Source organism: Tyto alba, unplaced genomic scaffold (assembly GCF_018691265.1).
Source record: "Tyto alba isolate M040663 unplaced genomic scaffold, T.alba_DEE_v4.0 Super-Scaffold_1000006, whole genome shotgun sequence".
Classification (NCBI taxonomy): domain Eukaryota; kingdom Metazoa; phylum Chordata; class Aves; order Strigiformes; family Tytonidae; genus Tyto; species Tyto alba.
In genome coordinates, this window is record NW_024881272.1 from 14,959,167 (window position 1) to 14,977,081 (window position 17,915).

Sequence of the window (17,915 nt, forward strand, 5' to 3'; positions counted from 1 at the left end):
ATGAAGAAGTTGTGTATGGGGAAGAAAGGCATTTGCTAATAAAAACAAGGCCTTGATGTAGCCCCTTTCAGGGTAAAGATCTTTTTCTATTAATGTCAACAATGCACAGTGAAAAATCAGTCTCTTTATGTCTCTGCATAAATAAATACATAGATTGGGAGTAATAGGATAGGATTGTCTAATTTGCCTGTTCTTTTGGGGGCTTTTCAGGTTCACATACAGTGTAATTTTGCTGTAGGAGTTTTATTCATCCATTAGTGGGAGATACCAATCAGTCTTATACTTTCTTCCTTTCTAATTTTCAGATGTATATCACCAACACAGTAAAAGCCAGAGGAACAAGGCTTGCAAAACCTGTTCTGTGTTTGGGTTTAATGTGCTTGGCTTTCCTTACTGGAATCAACAGAGTAGCAGAGTATCGAAATCACTGGTCAGATGTAATAGCAGGATTTATAATTGGAGTATCTATAGCAGTATTTTTGGTAAGTGTATATCTGTGTCACTTCTGCTTGAAAAAATCAGTGTATAAATTTGTGTCTCTTAAAAAAAAACTTTGGTAGCCTTGACTTTTCAGGCAACTAAATGACAAAAGACGTATTTCTAATTTTTGTTTTTAATTAATTATCAGTTTCCTTAGTTATATTTACATACACTCAGAAATGTGAAGTCAAGAAAGGACTGATCAGATGATCTCTTTTGACTTCCTTATAAACCAGATTGTAGCATTTCAACCAGTAATTTTTGCATCAAGCCCCTACACTTTAAGCAAATGTATATCTTTCAGAATAACATCTAGTTATAATTTAATGTATAAAGTATTAAATTCAGTGTAGTGATACCTACACTGATCAGAGAGTAAGTAGCATTTCTTTTCTGGCTTTAAAGTAAACCTATTGAATTTCTTTCATGCTAATTCAGGTTTACATTGAAATTTTATGTTATTCTTTATCAAAAAATCCTTGTTTAGCCTTTTTGTTTTCTGGAACTGTGTTCTAAAACCAGATCGTTAGTCACAGTTCACAATGACTAGTGTCTGTGTCAGAAAGCTGCTGCTAATCTATTAATCACCTTCACTGATAACTTTAGTGCAAGACTATGGCATAGAATAGTCACTGCTGTTTAATGCCTGCAAGTTTGTCTGCCTGGCAGCTTGTAATAGTACTAAATTCACCTTTGAATTTTTTCCCCATGGAAACGCTTGAGCTTGATTCTTGGATCTCAAGGTCTTGATCTCAAGATCTTGTATCTGAAGAATTGGCTTGGCTGAGAACTCTCACAGGGATAGCTGAGGTGGATGTTTCAACTCCTCTGAGAAAAGTGAGGGCAGCTTTAGGTCTCCTTTAAAATATACCTGCTCGCAGTTCCAAATGTTCCTTCCACACAAGTTGTCCAGGAGTTATATTTGGTTGTTCATTTTTAAGAAGTTTTTCCATTCTGTTTGTGCCTCTAGAGTCATAAAAGAGAACAGATTAGAGAAGAAATCTGTCCCAGCATTTTTTTCTTGTATTTTGTGATGTATATTGCATAAACTCCTTAGAATAACATGACATCAAATTTAGATGTGATTTGAAGAAAATACAATGGGCAAACATTGCTGCTCAACTGAATGCCTAAATTAATAGAAACACTAACAGACTGGTATATATTACATTCCTCAGTCCCTGGGTGAGAGTCACTGCTGCCCTGAGCAGGTTTAGGGTTTAGTTCAAACTTAGAGATGGTCCTTGCCTCCTTATTATCCCTTTCTCACTCTCCGTTTAAGAAGGTCAAAACTTAGATGGTACTGGCTCTTCACAGAAATTCAAGGTTATTGCTACATTCTGCTGCATGTACTCCGGACATCTATTCATGACACTGCTAACAATTGGTATTCTATTATTCAGTGTCAGTAATGGATTTGCTTTTAGATAAGAGGGTTTTTTGGTTCTCAGATGATGCATGTAACAATAAATTGGTTGAAAATTTTCTGTCTTGAAATATTAATTAAGGATTTTCTGTAAAACATGAACTTCACATTTCTGTGTTTCTCCTGTAAGCTATGACTAAAGCTTGTGTCAGTTCTGCCTAATTATGGATGTCAGGATCAAAGCTCAAAAAAATGAGTTGTTCCTTAGCTACTCTGTTTATCTTCTAATCCCCTCTAGGTTGTTTGTGTGGTAAATAACTTCAGAGGACGTCAGCCAGAACATGAACAGTCTCATATGGGTAATCTGGCCCAGATGCCCATGATCAGCATACCCCGAGTAGAAAGCCCTTTAGAAAAGGTAATGTCTAACTTTTTTAAAAACAATTAAATAAAATGTAGCCTTCCTGGAAGAAAAAGGTAGTTTGGATGATCCCAAACTATCTTGGTAAGAGTGCCAAGGTAATCAGGTTTAAAGTAAGGAAACATAGCAGTGAAGGGGAAAGAAGGGAAGAATGAATTCAGAGGCAATCGTTGGGAGACTCTTCATGTCACCTTCAAGAACAATCACTACATTTTAAGTCCAGTTTACTGCTGTAGCCACTGCTAAGTCCATCGTCAGGCTGAACAGATCTGAGGCCCTCTTTTCTTGTGTTCCTCAAGTAAGTTTGATTAATGCTTTGTCTGAGAGTCCACAGAGCTTGAAGTGTTTAGAAAGAAAATCTAATCCCTGAGCCCAAGGTGTTCCGCAATTCAGGTATGAGTGGCATTAATCCTATTTCTTTGAGGTATGTCATGAGGCTAGTGTAGATCACGGGATGCAGTCCCTTCTGGATCAGCTGTAGGGCTTTTATCATCAGGCACATACTAGCCCCAGGACGGGGCACCCACTTGGAAACGCTGGGGTTATTACATCTGCACTAGCAGGGCAAAAAACTTAATGAACATGATAATAATAGAGAGTAAAATGGTTCATACAGTAACTGCACAAAAGCCATGATCTCTTACCAAAGCAAATGGGGTTTTGAACTAGGACATGATAGTCATATGTCAAGACTCAAGTTGTATGTCAAGACTTTTTGCACGGGCAAGTACTGTGATGTGTTTAAAATTTATTTTAGTTTCCTGTAATAAAAATTCATGTTTTTTGAAGATGATGTTGTACTATGTAAGCATTAGGTAAGATTATCTGAACAATTTTATGAGCAAACAAGCACTGAAATAGCATAACCAAACAAAGAAAATATTTAAAGTGTTTTTACCAGGGTGAAAGTGTGAACTGCTGATACAAAGTTTGAAGGCAACTCAACTTTTTCTAATTACTTTATCTGTCATTATTTGTTAAAATCTCTTGCGTTATGCCCATGTTTGAAGATAGTAAACAGTTACACACTGAGTAGGGCACCAAAAGTATGTTTCTCTGCCATTCTTATAAATCCAAATTCCTACTGATACTTTTTCATATTACACGTAGAAGAAATGTTTTCAGCCACTTCCCAGTCTGTCTTAGTCACTTGTAAGTGGTGGAAGTTGTCCTTTAGTAAGAATTGCTGCTAGCCCTGGGTTTGCTATTCCTTCCCTTGAAGGGAAAGATTTCAGAATGATCTAATACTCCTTTCTGAACCAAATGTGTCTAAGCTACTTCTGCTGATATTTTGTCATAAGGAGGTCAGAGTCTCATTTGCTTGAACAAGCATTTAGGTGATGAATGTGTATCTTCAAAATAATCCATTCAGTAAACTTTCTGTAAAATGTCAAAATGAAACAAGATGTCAGTTGGCCTAGGACATACCACATTAATAAGAGCATGTCTTATTTACATGCTAGGCTCTCTTGCAATAGAAGCCATTTTTGCGTCTCAAAAGCCATCACAGGTAATAAATGTACATTCCCTGGCTGTTGAAATTTTAAATTTTTTCTGGAGATAAAGACCACATGTTAACTTAGTATTTCTACCTGATTTGACACCCTCTTGCTCATGAATGCTGTTCTTTTCCTGAGACTTGGCCTATGCAAGACTGAGATGTTGTGGGGAAAGCTATGGGAGAGTTTGCAAGGGTGGTAGCAGGAATAACATCTGCTCTGCTTGAGGTTGACCTCTAACATTTGTGAACTTCCCGGGACTCTAGATGAATGAGCTTCTTTCCTTCTTAACCCATATTGCTGTGGCAGTAGAGGGTAGCTGTTTGCTGTCATGGAACTTCCTTCTAAATAAATTGGCGACTGTCCACAGGATGTTACACTTGGTGAGATCTCAGTGTATGGATTCATCTTTCTCTATGTTGCAAAGCCTTTCTCCTTTCCAGACAGACAGGACGAGATGGGAGGATGATAATATAGACACATTGCTGTTTGTTGGGAAATGATTTCTTCTCAGAAAGTTTAAATTTGAATTAGCAAATAATTGATGAAATAGTTACTTACATGTGAATGCTTTAGGTGTTGAGTTTTCCTGGATTTTTTTTTTTTTAACTAATGTTTAGTCTGCAGTTTTAGATGGGAGTCAGACCCTGATAAATAAAAGGCACCAACAATAATACTTATTTGGAACTAAGATCTACATTGAGCCATGTCAATTAACTATCATTACTACAAGAATTATTAACTTAGTCTTTGCTTTTTAACGTCCTTCTTATTTCACATCCTTTGTTCTTCTCTGGAGAGAGAGGGGTGCTAAATAATGTGTGCCTTTGCCTACTTTAGCCATGTTCAAGTTACTTTTCACTACATTTCAGTTATGGCTGTTCCAGTTCCATATCTGAATGCACATACATTTACATTTAGCTAATTTGAAATTTGTCTTTCTTTATTCTCAGTCTGCAAGCTCCTGTGCCAGTATTAAAGATGGCTTACTGTCAGAAATTAGCTACTAAGAGTAGCGCAGCTATGACTGACTGAAGTTACCATGGGCTAAGGCAGTGCTAGCATGAAGCAATGCAACTCTGTTATTAGTATTTAATAACTATGTGGGTATCTGGGAGCAAGCAATTCAAAGATGCTGTCCTAAAGAATTACTTCATTAGAAATACCTACCAGATGGGACCTCACTGCAATTTTGTTATAAATTCACCTGTAATTGAGTAAGCCCATGGTGCATCACACAGACCTGGAGGGTCCTAATTTTTATGTTTCCAGATTTGCTACTTGCTATTCCAGTGCTTTTTTCCTGCTGGAGAAGGAATACTCTCGGCATGCTCTCTGTGCTGCCACTGTCATGAGTTCTGGTAGAGGTCAAGAGCTACATCTGAAGTGCACTTAAATAGGAATAAGTGTACTTGTAATATTCTGAATTGAGCTGCTGCTGGTTAATGACAAGGGTAGATCACTGTTTGCATGACACTTCTGTTTAATTGTGGTGCATGCAGATGATTAAGCTGTTCTACATGGGTACCCACTTCTCTTGCACTCCAATAAGCCATAGTTGCAGAGTGTCTCCTTGAAGAATCCTTGCCAGAGCTGGCTCAGCAATGCAGACTTACTGCTTTCACCTTAACTACATTCATCCTCAGAATTAATGAAAAGAATGAAAGCCAAGAAACGTCATCACTCACCCATCTGCTTCTTTTTCTCTCCTGTCTCTGACCTTCTTCATCTCTTACAAGACAATTTGTGTTTCAGTTAGATGGCACTCTGCTACAGAAAGGAGACTCTCTTCCTACCACAGTCAAGGTTAAAGACGCCTGTTCTGTTGCAAGAGTTACTGGGAAGTAGGGATATTTTGGGTGGTATGTGGAAGAGTTGAAATTTAAATCTTCATCTGGTACAGTAACTATTTTTTCTTTTTCAGGGGACATTGATATTATTTCATGCTAAAGTCACCTGAAATTGGCCAGGATTTACAGAGGGCTTGTACATGTCTTGTAGTAGCTGCTAACTGTCCTAGTGTTTTTTCTAAAATAAGTATTCTAGCTTTGAAAAAATCAAATACAAAGGTAACATGGAACATCTTAGGACTAATTGAGGCAGTAGATAGAAAACTGAGGTAAGAGGTTTTAGAAGGAAGTTTTGGGTTAGGAGAGGCACTATGGTTCATCTCCTGTGGGATGAGATGATTACTTTGTCTGATCATCAGTGCTTTCTGTGGCTGTTCACAGTGGGTCCTTTGCAGTGCTGTTTGACAGCTAAGCTGCATTTATCCCCAGTCTCTGCTTGGCATTCCTTCATAGTGTTACTTCTGTCAGCAATGCCCAAACCATGTTCCCAAATAGTCACCATTCCTTGTTACAATGGGGTTTCTTGTACTCCACCCATAGGACTGACTCCAGCATGACTGTGAACTAGAAGCAGATAGTTTAGTGTCTCTCTCTCTCTCTCTGCCATTTCTGAGTTTTTATATTGATAAGTATGTAGAATTCCTCTCACAATCTGTGACATTCTTGTTGCCTATCATACCGTTTGCTAGTGACTATCAGGGTTAATTGTCTTGAAAATCTTGTTGAGTTTGACACTAATTCTTGCCCTATTGTGTATGTGTCAAAGGTAATGGTGGTGGTAAAACGTATTAACAATAGTAAATATAGATACTGCAATGGATTCTGATAGTATTTTAAGGCTGGGGAAGCTTTTCCCTTCTGTTTTTAAGCTATTATGGTTTTTATATTTTGTCTATCTTGATTATTCATGAGACATAGAACAGCTTCTCACAGTGTCAGAAAAGGGTATTTTAAACTTTAATTCTTAGCGTTACTGCTCCTTCCTTGGTCTTAAACATTTTGGTACTAAGAAGTCTTTCATTGGTATGTGCACTTGTGTAGACACAGCATGGCCTAGGGAGTTCGGTCTGATCACTGGGGCTCTCCAGGCAGACTGATTGCCTATCACTGAGCTCACAGGCTAAAAGGAAAACACAAAGATGTTTTAGCTCATCATGCTATGGGCAAATGTGGAAGAAGGTTTGTGTCTATTTCTGTTGCTTCAAAATATTTTAGCTGAGAAGTATCCAAATGCTGTTGCGCTTGATGTCCAAAAGTGTATGTAGGTTATCCATACAGTGGTTTAGTACATGTATGTGTGTCTCCAGCATGGTTTGACTAGAGTCCATGTGCTTACATTTGCTCACAGACAGGTTTTCAGATTTCTTTTGTCATAATGGTTCTCTCTTGATAATATAGTGTGTTAAAGGAGATATTATACAACGTTGTTTCCCACACAGAAACAAATACCCTAGAGAGGCAGCTCAGAAGAGACCATAAGCAATTTTATTTCAATGTCAAGCATTTGAGGTTGCATTCATATCCTACTTTTCTGCTTAAAATCTACCTCTGGGGGGATTGTACAAGAATTATTTCTGTTTGAATGCAAGCTGTAATCACCACATCTAATGTTCAAATAAAACAATATTTAAACATAGGAAATGGAACAATATATTCAGTGTGACCTCCTCAAATATACATATTGTAGGTCTTACAGAATCAAGGTATTGGTAACAATCAAGAAGATCCTTTGCAACGAAACTCCCTCAAAGCACGCATCATTAGGTTCTTCTCCTGGATATCAGGAATGGACCGTTTTGAACATCTTCATATAAGGCAATAAACATATGTGTGCAAGAGCGCACATGCGTGTTTGTGTGTGGAATTGAAGCAAAGGCAGATGCAGTGTGGCGGCAGCGTTCTGTGCAGGTCTGCAAGGTTTTAAATGGGGGATTTCATTTGAACTTGCTCTTTTCTCTAAAAATGTGATTTCTCTAATAAACGATTAAATATACTTTTCTGACCCACAGAATTGTATGATAACATTATTGTTATTATTGTGTGATAAATTATCATTTGCCTGAATTACTACAGTAGTATTTTTCTATTTCTTTTAGCAAACTACTGTGTGGACTACAAACAATTTTTCAAATTCCTGTTTTCAAAAATGTTAAAAACTTTTTTAAGATGATCACTATTTTGGATATTTCTAACTATTAATGAGAGCATAACAAAAAAATTTCAGGTAAAAAATATTTAACATATATAATGAAAACTGCAAACCACAAAAAAATGGTCATAGATTTTTTTCAATGCTTTAACATTGTAGAATTGTTTCTAAACAGAAATTAATTAAAATCTTAACAGAAGATATAGAAGTATGGATCATTTATCCCCAGAAACCTGCACTCAAGGCTTAGCCTTCAGCTTTCATTTTTCTGTTAGTGGAGTGGGAGCATGGTTATGAAGCATGCTTTGTTCACGTTGTGCTGACACCAAGCTGATACTGTCAGTTTAGAATGAATAATACAAAAGCCGGTGTGCCTGCCTGTGAAACTGCTGCCATTGAGCAGACCCTCAGCATGTTCTAATTCTTTTGAGTACCATTGGGAAAATAATTTCCTGTGGAGTTAGAGAAGCTGGGGTCTTGTGCATGGTTTTTTGCTTGTGTTCTGCATCTGTGTGAATCTGTCTGCTGATGGTGGTTAGTATCTCACACTGAACTTTGTCACCGTAAATCTAAGCAGAAGTAAAAAAGCATAGTAAGAGATTTGAAATGCAGTTATTCAAGAGGGATGCTGTTTGTTTGTGTTTTGGTTTTTTTTTTTTTTTTTTTTTTTTTTTTTCTGTAGAGTCTCAGCAATGCTTATTTGTAGTTTTGCCTGAGACAGTAACATATGAAAAAGCATGAATACCCAGACAGTGACATGAATCTGTATCAGTGATTCTTGCCATCAGCAAGTGATTAATTTTGACCTAGTTATGCATCACCCTGCCGAGTCCATTGGACACAAATTGACAAGTCTCCACCAGGGTCCAAATCAATAGCTCTGCAGTTGGCAGCTTAGCAGTTCTCTCTTATTGAGGAAGGACAATTTTCTTCTGTGTTGTTATATCCCATACTCTGCATGTCCTTCCAAGGATGGTGACCTGCTTATTTTGGAAGTATAGCTGGCAGAAGTGTGAAGCACGTTCTCCTTTCCTAAGTAATAGTGATGTGGTCCTGAGTTAATGCCACATGAAAGAGCATTTGGTTCTCTGCATCGCAGACAAATGTGTGCCATTTAGAGAAAGGGATAGCATGTAGCAGGGCTTGAAAGAATTGATTAGAATAAGTAACAAGGAATTTTTTTTGCTCCAATTCCTCATTTTTAAACCATTTTATCAACAAAGTGAATAGCTTTAGACTGATGCTAATTTAAGTTGACAGGATAGTTTCCAGGTCTAAATAAGGAAAAATAAAGTAAATACTGCGAGGAAAATGTCATAATAGCCGCACAGCAATTCCAGAGTCATTGAGGTTGCCCTATGTATTGTCTTTTATTTATGTAAGGTCAGCCATCAGAAGATGGCCAGCCAACTAAAATGCTTTGAAATGTTAATGTTTTGTTTTCTAATTAGGAAATCATAATTTCGCTTTTCTTCTGCAGAATCAAAATCTGGAAACAATGACATTTGCTAATACTGTTTACTGAAAACATTTTCACAGAAAGTTGCACACTGATTCTTTTTTTTCCTAATGCTCTTTAAAATATCTGCTGGCTATAGTTTAATCACTGTTATTTATTTAAAATATATTAATTCTATTTTGGATAACAATGAATATATATGCCTGTTATTTGGTCGTGTTCTCTTATGAAAGCTGTCATAAAAGAACATTACTACAGCTAAAATTTCCATTGTAAGGGAGGTGAAGAGAGCTCCTCCTCCTGGACACAGTACAGTTAGGGCACAATGAGAAGCTGCCAGCCTTGTTTGGAGTGGGGATTGAGGCAGCTGTCCCGTGCTCCCACTCAAGGTACTTCTAAATTCCTTTCTGTAATGTGAAAATCAAAGATGCCTGCCTGCCTTCCCCTGCACAGACTGATAAACAGATATCCAGACAGTTTAAAGAAGAACTGAGAAATAAAAACTTGTGTGGTGGCCACTGTTTCTCTTCAGCACTTTCTATGGTGTGTGATTTTCTGAAGGACTTAACTTCCCTTGGGCAACAAAATGGAGTTCTATCCCACTCTCCATGAGTTATCTACATCCCACTTCCTCTTCAGCTTCCACCGCCTCTCTTCTGACTTTGGTCAGCTCCAGGAGGGGAGGTGATGAGAGAAATCTGCAGTGCTTTGTGTGGTATTATTTCCCTCTGTGCGTTTTTGTGCTGGGGAGCAAACACGTGGCTTAACATCAAGATTCCCTTTATTAATTTTACACATTGCATGTTTTATAAAAAATGGTGGCAGTCAAGGGTACTGTGTGCCTAAAGGGAACATAAAGTTCCTTTGGATCCTGCACATCACCGTGCGGTTGAGTCTTCACCTAACAAATGTTTGCAGAGGCAGTTGCTTAGGTTAGAGCATGAAAAAGTAGCAAAGCTCTTTGTGATGCTGCAGTTTTACTGTGGTGAGTCACACAGTGTATATTCACATTCTGATACACATCTTCGTAAGAATGGTCCCCTTGAAGGGAAGAGGAGAATAACACTGCAAATGAAGAGGACACTAGTGATTCTGACAAAGAAACTTTGAGTATGAGTTCTCAACTGCTGAATGCAATTTTGTTACAGCATTTTGCTACTTGGTTCTGTGCCATCCAGCTCTTGGGGAGCAATTAATCTTTAAAAACCACAACATTAGAATTGTGTTAACACTGAAATAGAATATTATAATCTGTCAGAAACTGCCATTTTCATTTCTAGGAATTCTGCTTTAAATTATGAATAAGGTAGCAGTAACAGTACAGCTAACTCAATTACTCACATTGTTTTTTAATCTAAAAAAAACCCATCATAATTTAAAATATTGTAGAACCATCACACCTAGTTACTTTGTTCAGCGTACTTACATATCGAGTCTTTCAGCAGTTAACAAAGAATTGCTATGGGAGTGAGAGCACTGCAGTGAAAAACAGTTTTGTTTACATCATCCTGCAATAATCTCCAAGCATAAGGCTGTCCCTAGAGCACAAGAGGCAAAAATTTTCACAATGGCGACTGATGTCTATCTCTGTGGTTTCTGGGTTTTTATCTGTTTGTTTTTCCTTTAACTTGTAGAACCACATCACGGCCTTTGCAGAAGTCACATGATGTTGACGCTGATGTATATTCACTCCATTGGACTTCATCTCTTTTCACAGCCCACACACGATAATTGCAGTGTATCAAAAATAAGAAATTTTTAGAAGTCCTATTTCTGACTTGATTTTTACATCATTAAAATGATACCAATATTTTGAAGAATTATTAAATATTAGAACGTCACTTTACTTTCTAGCAAAAATATTAACTGTTTACTTTTTGATGGAATGGGACAAACTGAGCACCAATTATATTTATCTGACAATACCCTCTATTTTGGCTTCTCATTGTTTTTAATGGTTCATGTACCTATTCCAACAGTACTTCATATTTTGATTTGACTTTGATTTTACAAATCTACATCTTTAATTCAGCATGAACTTGTTTCCATTTGAGGCGATTTCAGTGTATAAAAACTAGACAAATATTATGTTCTGTATGAAAATGCTGTTTGCACATTGTATTACGCTGTATTCCATGTAAGATATCATTCAAACAATATGTTATATGTAAGACTGGTGCTTCTGCTTTTAAAGAGAAAAAAAAATGCCAATTTTTACTGTAATAAGTATTGTATCATAATTAAAAGTTTATTTATTTGGATATTTTCCTGACATAATTGTAGTTGAATTGTTGTTTTGTAGTTCTTGAATGTCTTGGATGATATATATGTATCTAGGTTAAAAGAAATGAAAATAATATAGAAAGTTTGATCATTGATATATTCTTTGTTACTAATGATATCCCATTAAAGGTTAAGGGCTCCATTCTTAGCTCAGCATATCTGATGGGAAGCTGTGCTATTCATAAATCATTTAAACAAATTATTTAAGGAAGCCTCCATCTTCTCATATTTGTTGTACACCCTGATCTGATGCTGGGAGAATGATAAGCTAAGTAGAGGGTCACTGGCTTAGCGAGAAAAGTGCATGAGTTTCTACTCTGCCTTTTCATGTTGGAGCACTCATGGAAGAAACAAAATGGCTTCGTTAATTTTCTTCAGCCTAAGTGACCAGGACAGACAGACTTTCTCGCTACAAAGCTTTCTATCTCTGTGCTTCAGGGCCGTATTCTCGCAAAAAAAAAAAAAAAAAAAAATCCTCTGTCAGTCTGTGAGGTGTCAATGAATTGATTTTTCTTCAATATCAGGCAATGTTACCATATCTCTGTTATCGCTGTGAATAATCAAATTGAGCCTCCTCTTCAAAAGACAGCCTCCCTGACTATTCCCAGTGAAGTTGGCCTATAAAAATTGAGCACCAAATGGATTTGAATAGTGTAGGTGCTGAAAATGCTCTTAACGTCCGACAGAAAGTTTTCCTCTGGCAACAGCTGATACACTGCTAGCACCGTAGACACACTGAGAATAATAATGTTCAGTTCAGGCTGTTGAACATTCTAGGCCTTAAATTTTCCATAATTCGGTGAATTTCCCATGCAGTAATCATTGTTAGAAGATGTGTGAAACATAAGGCTGTAGAACCAGGTATATATTTTCTATGATGGATTTTAATCCATTTCCACAGTCATCCAGGGTAACGCCTGGTTTTTACTTTTTATTTTAACCGCTGTTTTCACTAAAATACAACTACCTAAATAGTGCTTGGCAAACAGGGCAAGGCCAAGTCATTTTTGAGTGCAATAGAATATATCTCATGAAGTCATTGTGCTAAGCTGAGAATTGGAGAATAAAGAAATACATCAGTGGGGGAGAAAAGTCCTAGAATAGAGCCCTTAGCTACAATAATGTTACTTAGGGGATTGAAAATCCACCTTTATTAGACTATCAGCTGTGTTTACAAAATTGTAGTAGGTCCAAAGTTTGTATTACCATGTTAGGCACACTTACCCTTCTCTTAGTCTAGCTATTTAGGGTCCAAGGTACTAATGATTTCTCTGTGTGCGGATTTAAATGAAATCTTCACTCATTTTTGCATGGTAGCAAACCTGCATTTTTTTATATCTGATTTATAAGATTACCAAGAGATTCTTTTATGTTAAAAGAGATGACTCTTTTTCAGTGTACTGTATATCATCAACTTGTAACTGGTCTCTTTCTCTCTCAGGATCTTTCCCAGTCAAATATTTGGGTTAAATTTATCATATTATCTCTGTGAACCAGCAGTGAGAAAACAAAAAGAGAGACACTCTGCTGTATAATGTATTTTTAAATAAAATAATTTTTCATTCATATGTAGTGTATTTTTTTTTAGATACCTGCTCTAGATATGTTTTAGTTGATAGTATACGTATAACGAAATGATGATTTGAGGTCAACTGCATTTGGTGATATATTTTCACAATTAACCAGGAATCCTTACAGTTAACTACCTTCCTTTAGAGGTGGTTCTGGTGAAATTGAAAATCAGAGACGAAGAGCAGTATTGCGGAAGAGTCCACAGCCTGTTGGTGAAGGACTCCCCCCAGGATGTGGACCGTCCAAGCCTCAGACCCTACTTTGATTGATTTTCAGAAGTGGCAAGAATTTACCTCTCCACTGCCCTGGAGCCTGGGCCTTCGCTCTTCCGTTCTGGACCCAAAGAAGCTTTCAATAGGAACAGTTTGCCAAAACAAAAGTAAGTTGTCATTTTCTGACTAAAATGGCTTTTAGGTGGCTGCTTTTAAAAAAATGCTGGTGAGTAGCATGTGACAAACGAGCATCATCGCTCATTCAGGGAAAAATCTGGTGCAGAGTGGTTCCTGATAAAAACACTGTGGTTGAACCATTTCAGTGATAATGAATGCAGCTGGTATTATGACCCTTGTGGACCTTTTCTATGTGTACTTCAGTGAAACAGCTCCACTCTATTTATAAAGGGGATATTTAAGATGCATCTCTAATGCTATATGCTGCTGTGTTCCTAAAAATGGAATTCATAGGGCATATGGGGACGCCAGCTGGGCTCGTATCCATACCATTTTAGGTTCCCTTATATGTATTCTGCTATTTGTTCGTAATCATGAACTGCATAAGACATACGACAGTAGCATCTGGGCTCACATCTCTTCAGCTTGTAAAAATGTTCATTTTAACAATATGTATTAAAAGAGGATAATGTTGGTATTTTTCAGCTGCAATTTTCTTTGCTGTTTGCTGTTGCCTTCTAATTTTGTTGCTGTCCAAGATCACAGTGAGTGCAGCAGTCCATTTTCACATTATGTTAGCAGGGAGCTTTTTATACTCTTCTGAAGTCTAATTTTGGTATTTCTGAGGCTTGCCATGTAGCAAGCAGAGTGCACTACATTTTAGAAACAGCTAACCTGAGTCTGTTTTGATGACATACATCCCTGGCCATCTGCATGGCCTTGGCCTTTGGGACACTCAGGGACATTTGTAGACGGCAAGGCAAGCAAGCCTCCAGACCTCTCAGCCCTGTAGCACCTGCCTCCAAGCACACCAAGAGAACATTTTCACCAGGCTGTGCCTCTGACAGCTGACTCGACCTCAACATGCCAGACATTCCTGCTGTGCACCAGCACTTCTCATCTCCCCTCAAGTACCTTTGAGAAACTGGACAGATCAGGCAAGATGCCACGTCCTCACGCCGAAGTGTACTACATGCACGACTGCAGCTGGAGCCAGTGGCTGCCTGCTTCTCACTCATTTATCTAGGTGGAAAGCCAAATGAATGGAGACCTATCATGGCTTCACCTTTTGGCCTTCTCCTCCATTTTCTAGACCTTTTTGTTTTCAGGGACATCCACAAAGGAGAGTAAAGAAAGCTTCAAAGTCTCTGCCCACTCAAACCTCTGCTGCGTGCTGCTTAGGGTTCTGCAAGCTTTACTCTTGCTATTGGCCACCAGGGTCTTTATACTAAAGCACAGTGTTGCCTTTTTGTCATCCTTTCCTGTGTGAGAATGGCTGAAAAAGCTCCTTAGGGTTTCCAGGCTTGACCTGATGTTCTGGGAATCGGAAACTGTGAGCACACCAGAAATACTTCTGCCAGGGTGGGAATTGGAAGCCCTAGTGTGACTGTGTGATAAGCCTAGTTTTTTCCTCAGCGCTCACTGAGTTGCCATGCCAATAGGTTTGCTTTTGGTACTAAACTGCCTATATTTACCTCATCGTGAAGCCCTGGTCCACTTCCAAGGCAGAAGGATTGGGTACTTGGTTCCCTGCTCAGTACTGAGGCTTGCTCTTTCTCTGAAGAGAATCCTAGGAAGTGCAGCATATCCTGTATGAAACCTGCCCTTAGTGCCTGGGGAACACTGTTGCAGACAACTTAGTGGTAAGATAGCTGTCAGGGAGGCTAGCTTCAAAAATGCTTAGCTCTCACTTGCCTAAAAGGATATCATGATCCAGACATGTTTGATGATCACTCTAGCTGGAAGCAATATAACTGAGTAGTGTCCAGGCTCCAACAACTATTTTTTTTTCTCCGAAGATGATGGTGATATCCATTTCTCTGCCTATCATGTCCTTGAACTCAATTTCTTCCGTTACAGTTGTCAGCTCTTGGTACTACGTTCTGCTGTGAGATGTGATATTCATGAGGCATAAGGGGAGAGCAGCTGTGTTCATCAGCAGACCATTTTAGATACCCTTACATGTTTTCTGCTCTTAGGCTGTTATCACTAGCTGTGTAAAACATTTGGAAGTAAATTAATCTAATGGAATTAGGACAATTTAGTTCTGAATAAAAGTATACACCTAGAGGTTTTATATGATTCTAACTAAACCACAGCAGATCTCTAGCTAATTCAGATAAACCATCCTGAATTGTCCCCTATGTGGACAAGTCCTAAGCCCTTTTTTTCCCAGAGGAGCTCTACTGTTCTAATATCTTCTCCTAGTGACTATAGACAAAACAGTGTGTGGCAGCCAGCTACCTGAAGTGATCACATCAGCAGAATAGTCATCGCTAAATTGTGTACCTGCTAGTGGCTTCATTAGTGGACTGGGTGAAGAGGACTGCTCTTGTGCTCTGAAAGTGATGCAAGAATGGGCATGATGATAATCTCCAACTGTGAAATTACTGAATTCATCCTCTAAGATGGAGGCTTCAGTAGAAGCCCCAGTAAAGAGTTTTAGTCCCCAAAACCAAATTCTTTGCACCAGTGTTCTCATCCAACAACGTTCAGATCTAAATAAATAAATATAAATAAGAAACCAAGCCCTTTTTCTGACAAATCTCTCCCTAAATAACAACGTTATGCCTAAATACGTTATCTGCAGCTGCAGGGAACTTGCGGCCTTACTGGCAGTCTTTAAGGTGGTTCTGAATTTCAGATCCTTGAGTTGTAAATTCCTAGGATTGCTCTGAAGTAGGCAAATAACCCTAAAAAAGAGAGTAAACATGTCTACAACTGTAAAAGGAAAACTAAGGAGCTACAAAATGAGAGGAAATTAATTTCAGAAGCAGGGAAAATGCCTTCTTACACTTGTTATCAAATGTGTCAATTTGAGGTAGATTCGCTGTATTTTTCTAACTTTCTATCAATACGTTAGTGGATGGCATTTCTACATTTTTTAAATACTCCAGTAGAAGCGAACTGCTGCTCTTAGTCTGCTGTTTCTGCTAAGAAATCATATTCTGTTTCATCCTCTTTTGCTACCGTTGCTTAAGGAAGCAGCTTCTCTTCCTTCCTTAGCAACCTCAATTTATACAGTAGCAACTGACAACTTAAAGATATTCTATTCAAATATTCTAAAAATAAGTCTGATGTGATGAGAATTAAGTGGTTGTTTAGGAAGACAAAAGGAAAGCCCCTTTGGCTCTTGAGGAAGACAGGTGACTTGAAGCTAATCAGAGTAGGAAACACCAGAAATTAAACAAGACTCTTGTCTTTGGCAATACTTGGCACTGTTGTCAAGACAAGGTGATAGATCTTTTTTGAGATTAATACCCTTTTTTTTTTTTTCTGAGCAATTAGAGAAAACATTACAAGGATGTAGTCTTGGAGCATATAGTCTTCCAGAGAGAAACAGAGAATGTCCTTGTTCCTCTTTTGTATTTATTCTATGGAGTCACCTCAAAGACAGTGAACGTGAGTGCAGGAGGGGAATAGAAAGACTAAACACACTGTATATTGTCAATGGAGGGTGAGAGTTTTCCCACGCTGAGTCTTTTTAGGAAAGAAACCAAGTGAGTAGGGACTTGATGTTAGCTGATTATGTGACAGAATTCTGTCATGCTGGGTCTCCTATGGGAATGTTTCCTGCCTATAATGTATACACTTCAGTCAATTACCATTTTCTTTAGGAGGACAGATAATCACAAGATGTTTAATCTTTAGTTCTTTGTCAGATTAAGAGAAGCCGGTACTCCCGTGGCATTGGACACTATGCTGCTGCTTTTTATTTGCTGCCTGATGACCTACCTTCCCTGCATATTTAAGGTAAAAGGCTGTATTCTTCACTTTTGAATTAATAAAATGGATTTTTTCTTCAGGAATCTGCTGATCTGCATGTAGAGGTTAATAAAACCTCTCTCATGGATGTAATTTCTTTTGAAAATTGGGATTGTAAACTCACTTCTACCTGTATACTGCTATAAACCTGAAACTAAAAGCTTCTCATAGTTGAGGGGAAGAGCCACCTCTACAGGCTCAATGGAAAAGCCAGCTTCTACAAGTCTTGAGCACTGAGGTGGGAGATACCACAAAGTTTTGATCACCTACAATGCTCTTTATGACCTGCTTGATCTCAAGCATGTGATTTGATTTTCAAATGTACCACTCACTTCACTGTGGTTGTACTTTCAATTGGAAGGAAGATTGCTGAGAAACATACACATCAACACAAAAGAGAACAGTACTAAAACCTTTCCTTTTCATCTTCACTGGCTTTTAGTACACCTGCTCCTTTTGTGATATGGCTCTATGCTCAGTCCTCACTTTTTCACTCTGCTTCTGGCATTTGTCTTTCTCATTAGATGTTACATATTGCTGTGTCACACTGTGTAATAACCAACAAGTGTAGTTGGACTTAGGCCTTTGCCAACATAAAATGGATTTTTCGGGTGCAGCTGTGAGTATGAAAGTATAAAAATGTGGTGGGGTACGAATTATTTTAATGGGAGTAGTGCAACAG

At 38.1% G+C, this 17,915-nt stretch overlaps 1 protein-coding gene across 2 annotated transcripts in view; it reads left to right on the forward strand.

The window, feature by feature from the left end:
* The window catches only part of PLPPR5 (phospholipid phosphatase related 5), a 46,421-nt gene extending 33,348 nt beyond the window's left edge, over positions 1-13,073 (forward strand). Inside the window, exons 4-6 of one of the 2 annotated variants that reach the window (XM_033000544.2) lie at positions 306-482; positions 2,145-2,264; positions 10,859-13,073. In XM_033000544.2, coding sequence (XP_032856435.2) covers positions 306-482; positions 2,145-2,264; positions 10,859-10,891 — 330 coding nt within the window. In that variant the 3' untranslated portion in view covers positions 10,892-13,073. Of the gene's footprint in view, positions 1-305; positions 483-2,144; positions 2,265-7,303; positions 7,631-10,858 lie in introns of those variants that run through there. The other variant, XM_042806293.1, reaches the window with a different exon arrangement.
* Positions 13,074-17,915: the final 4,842 nt, after the last annotated feature.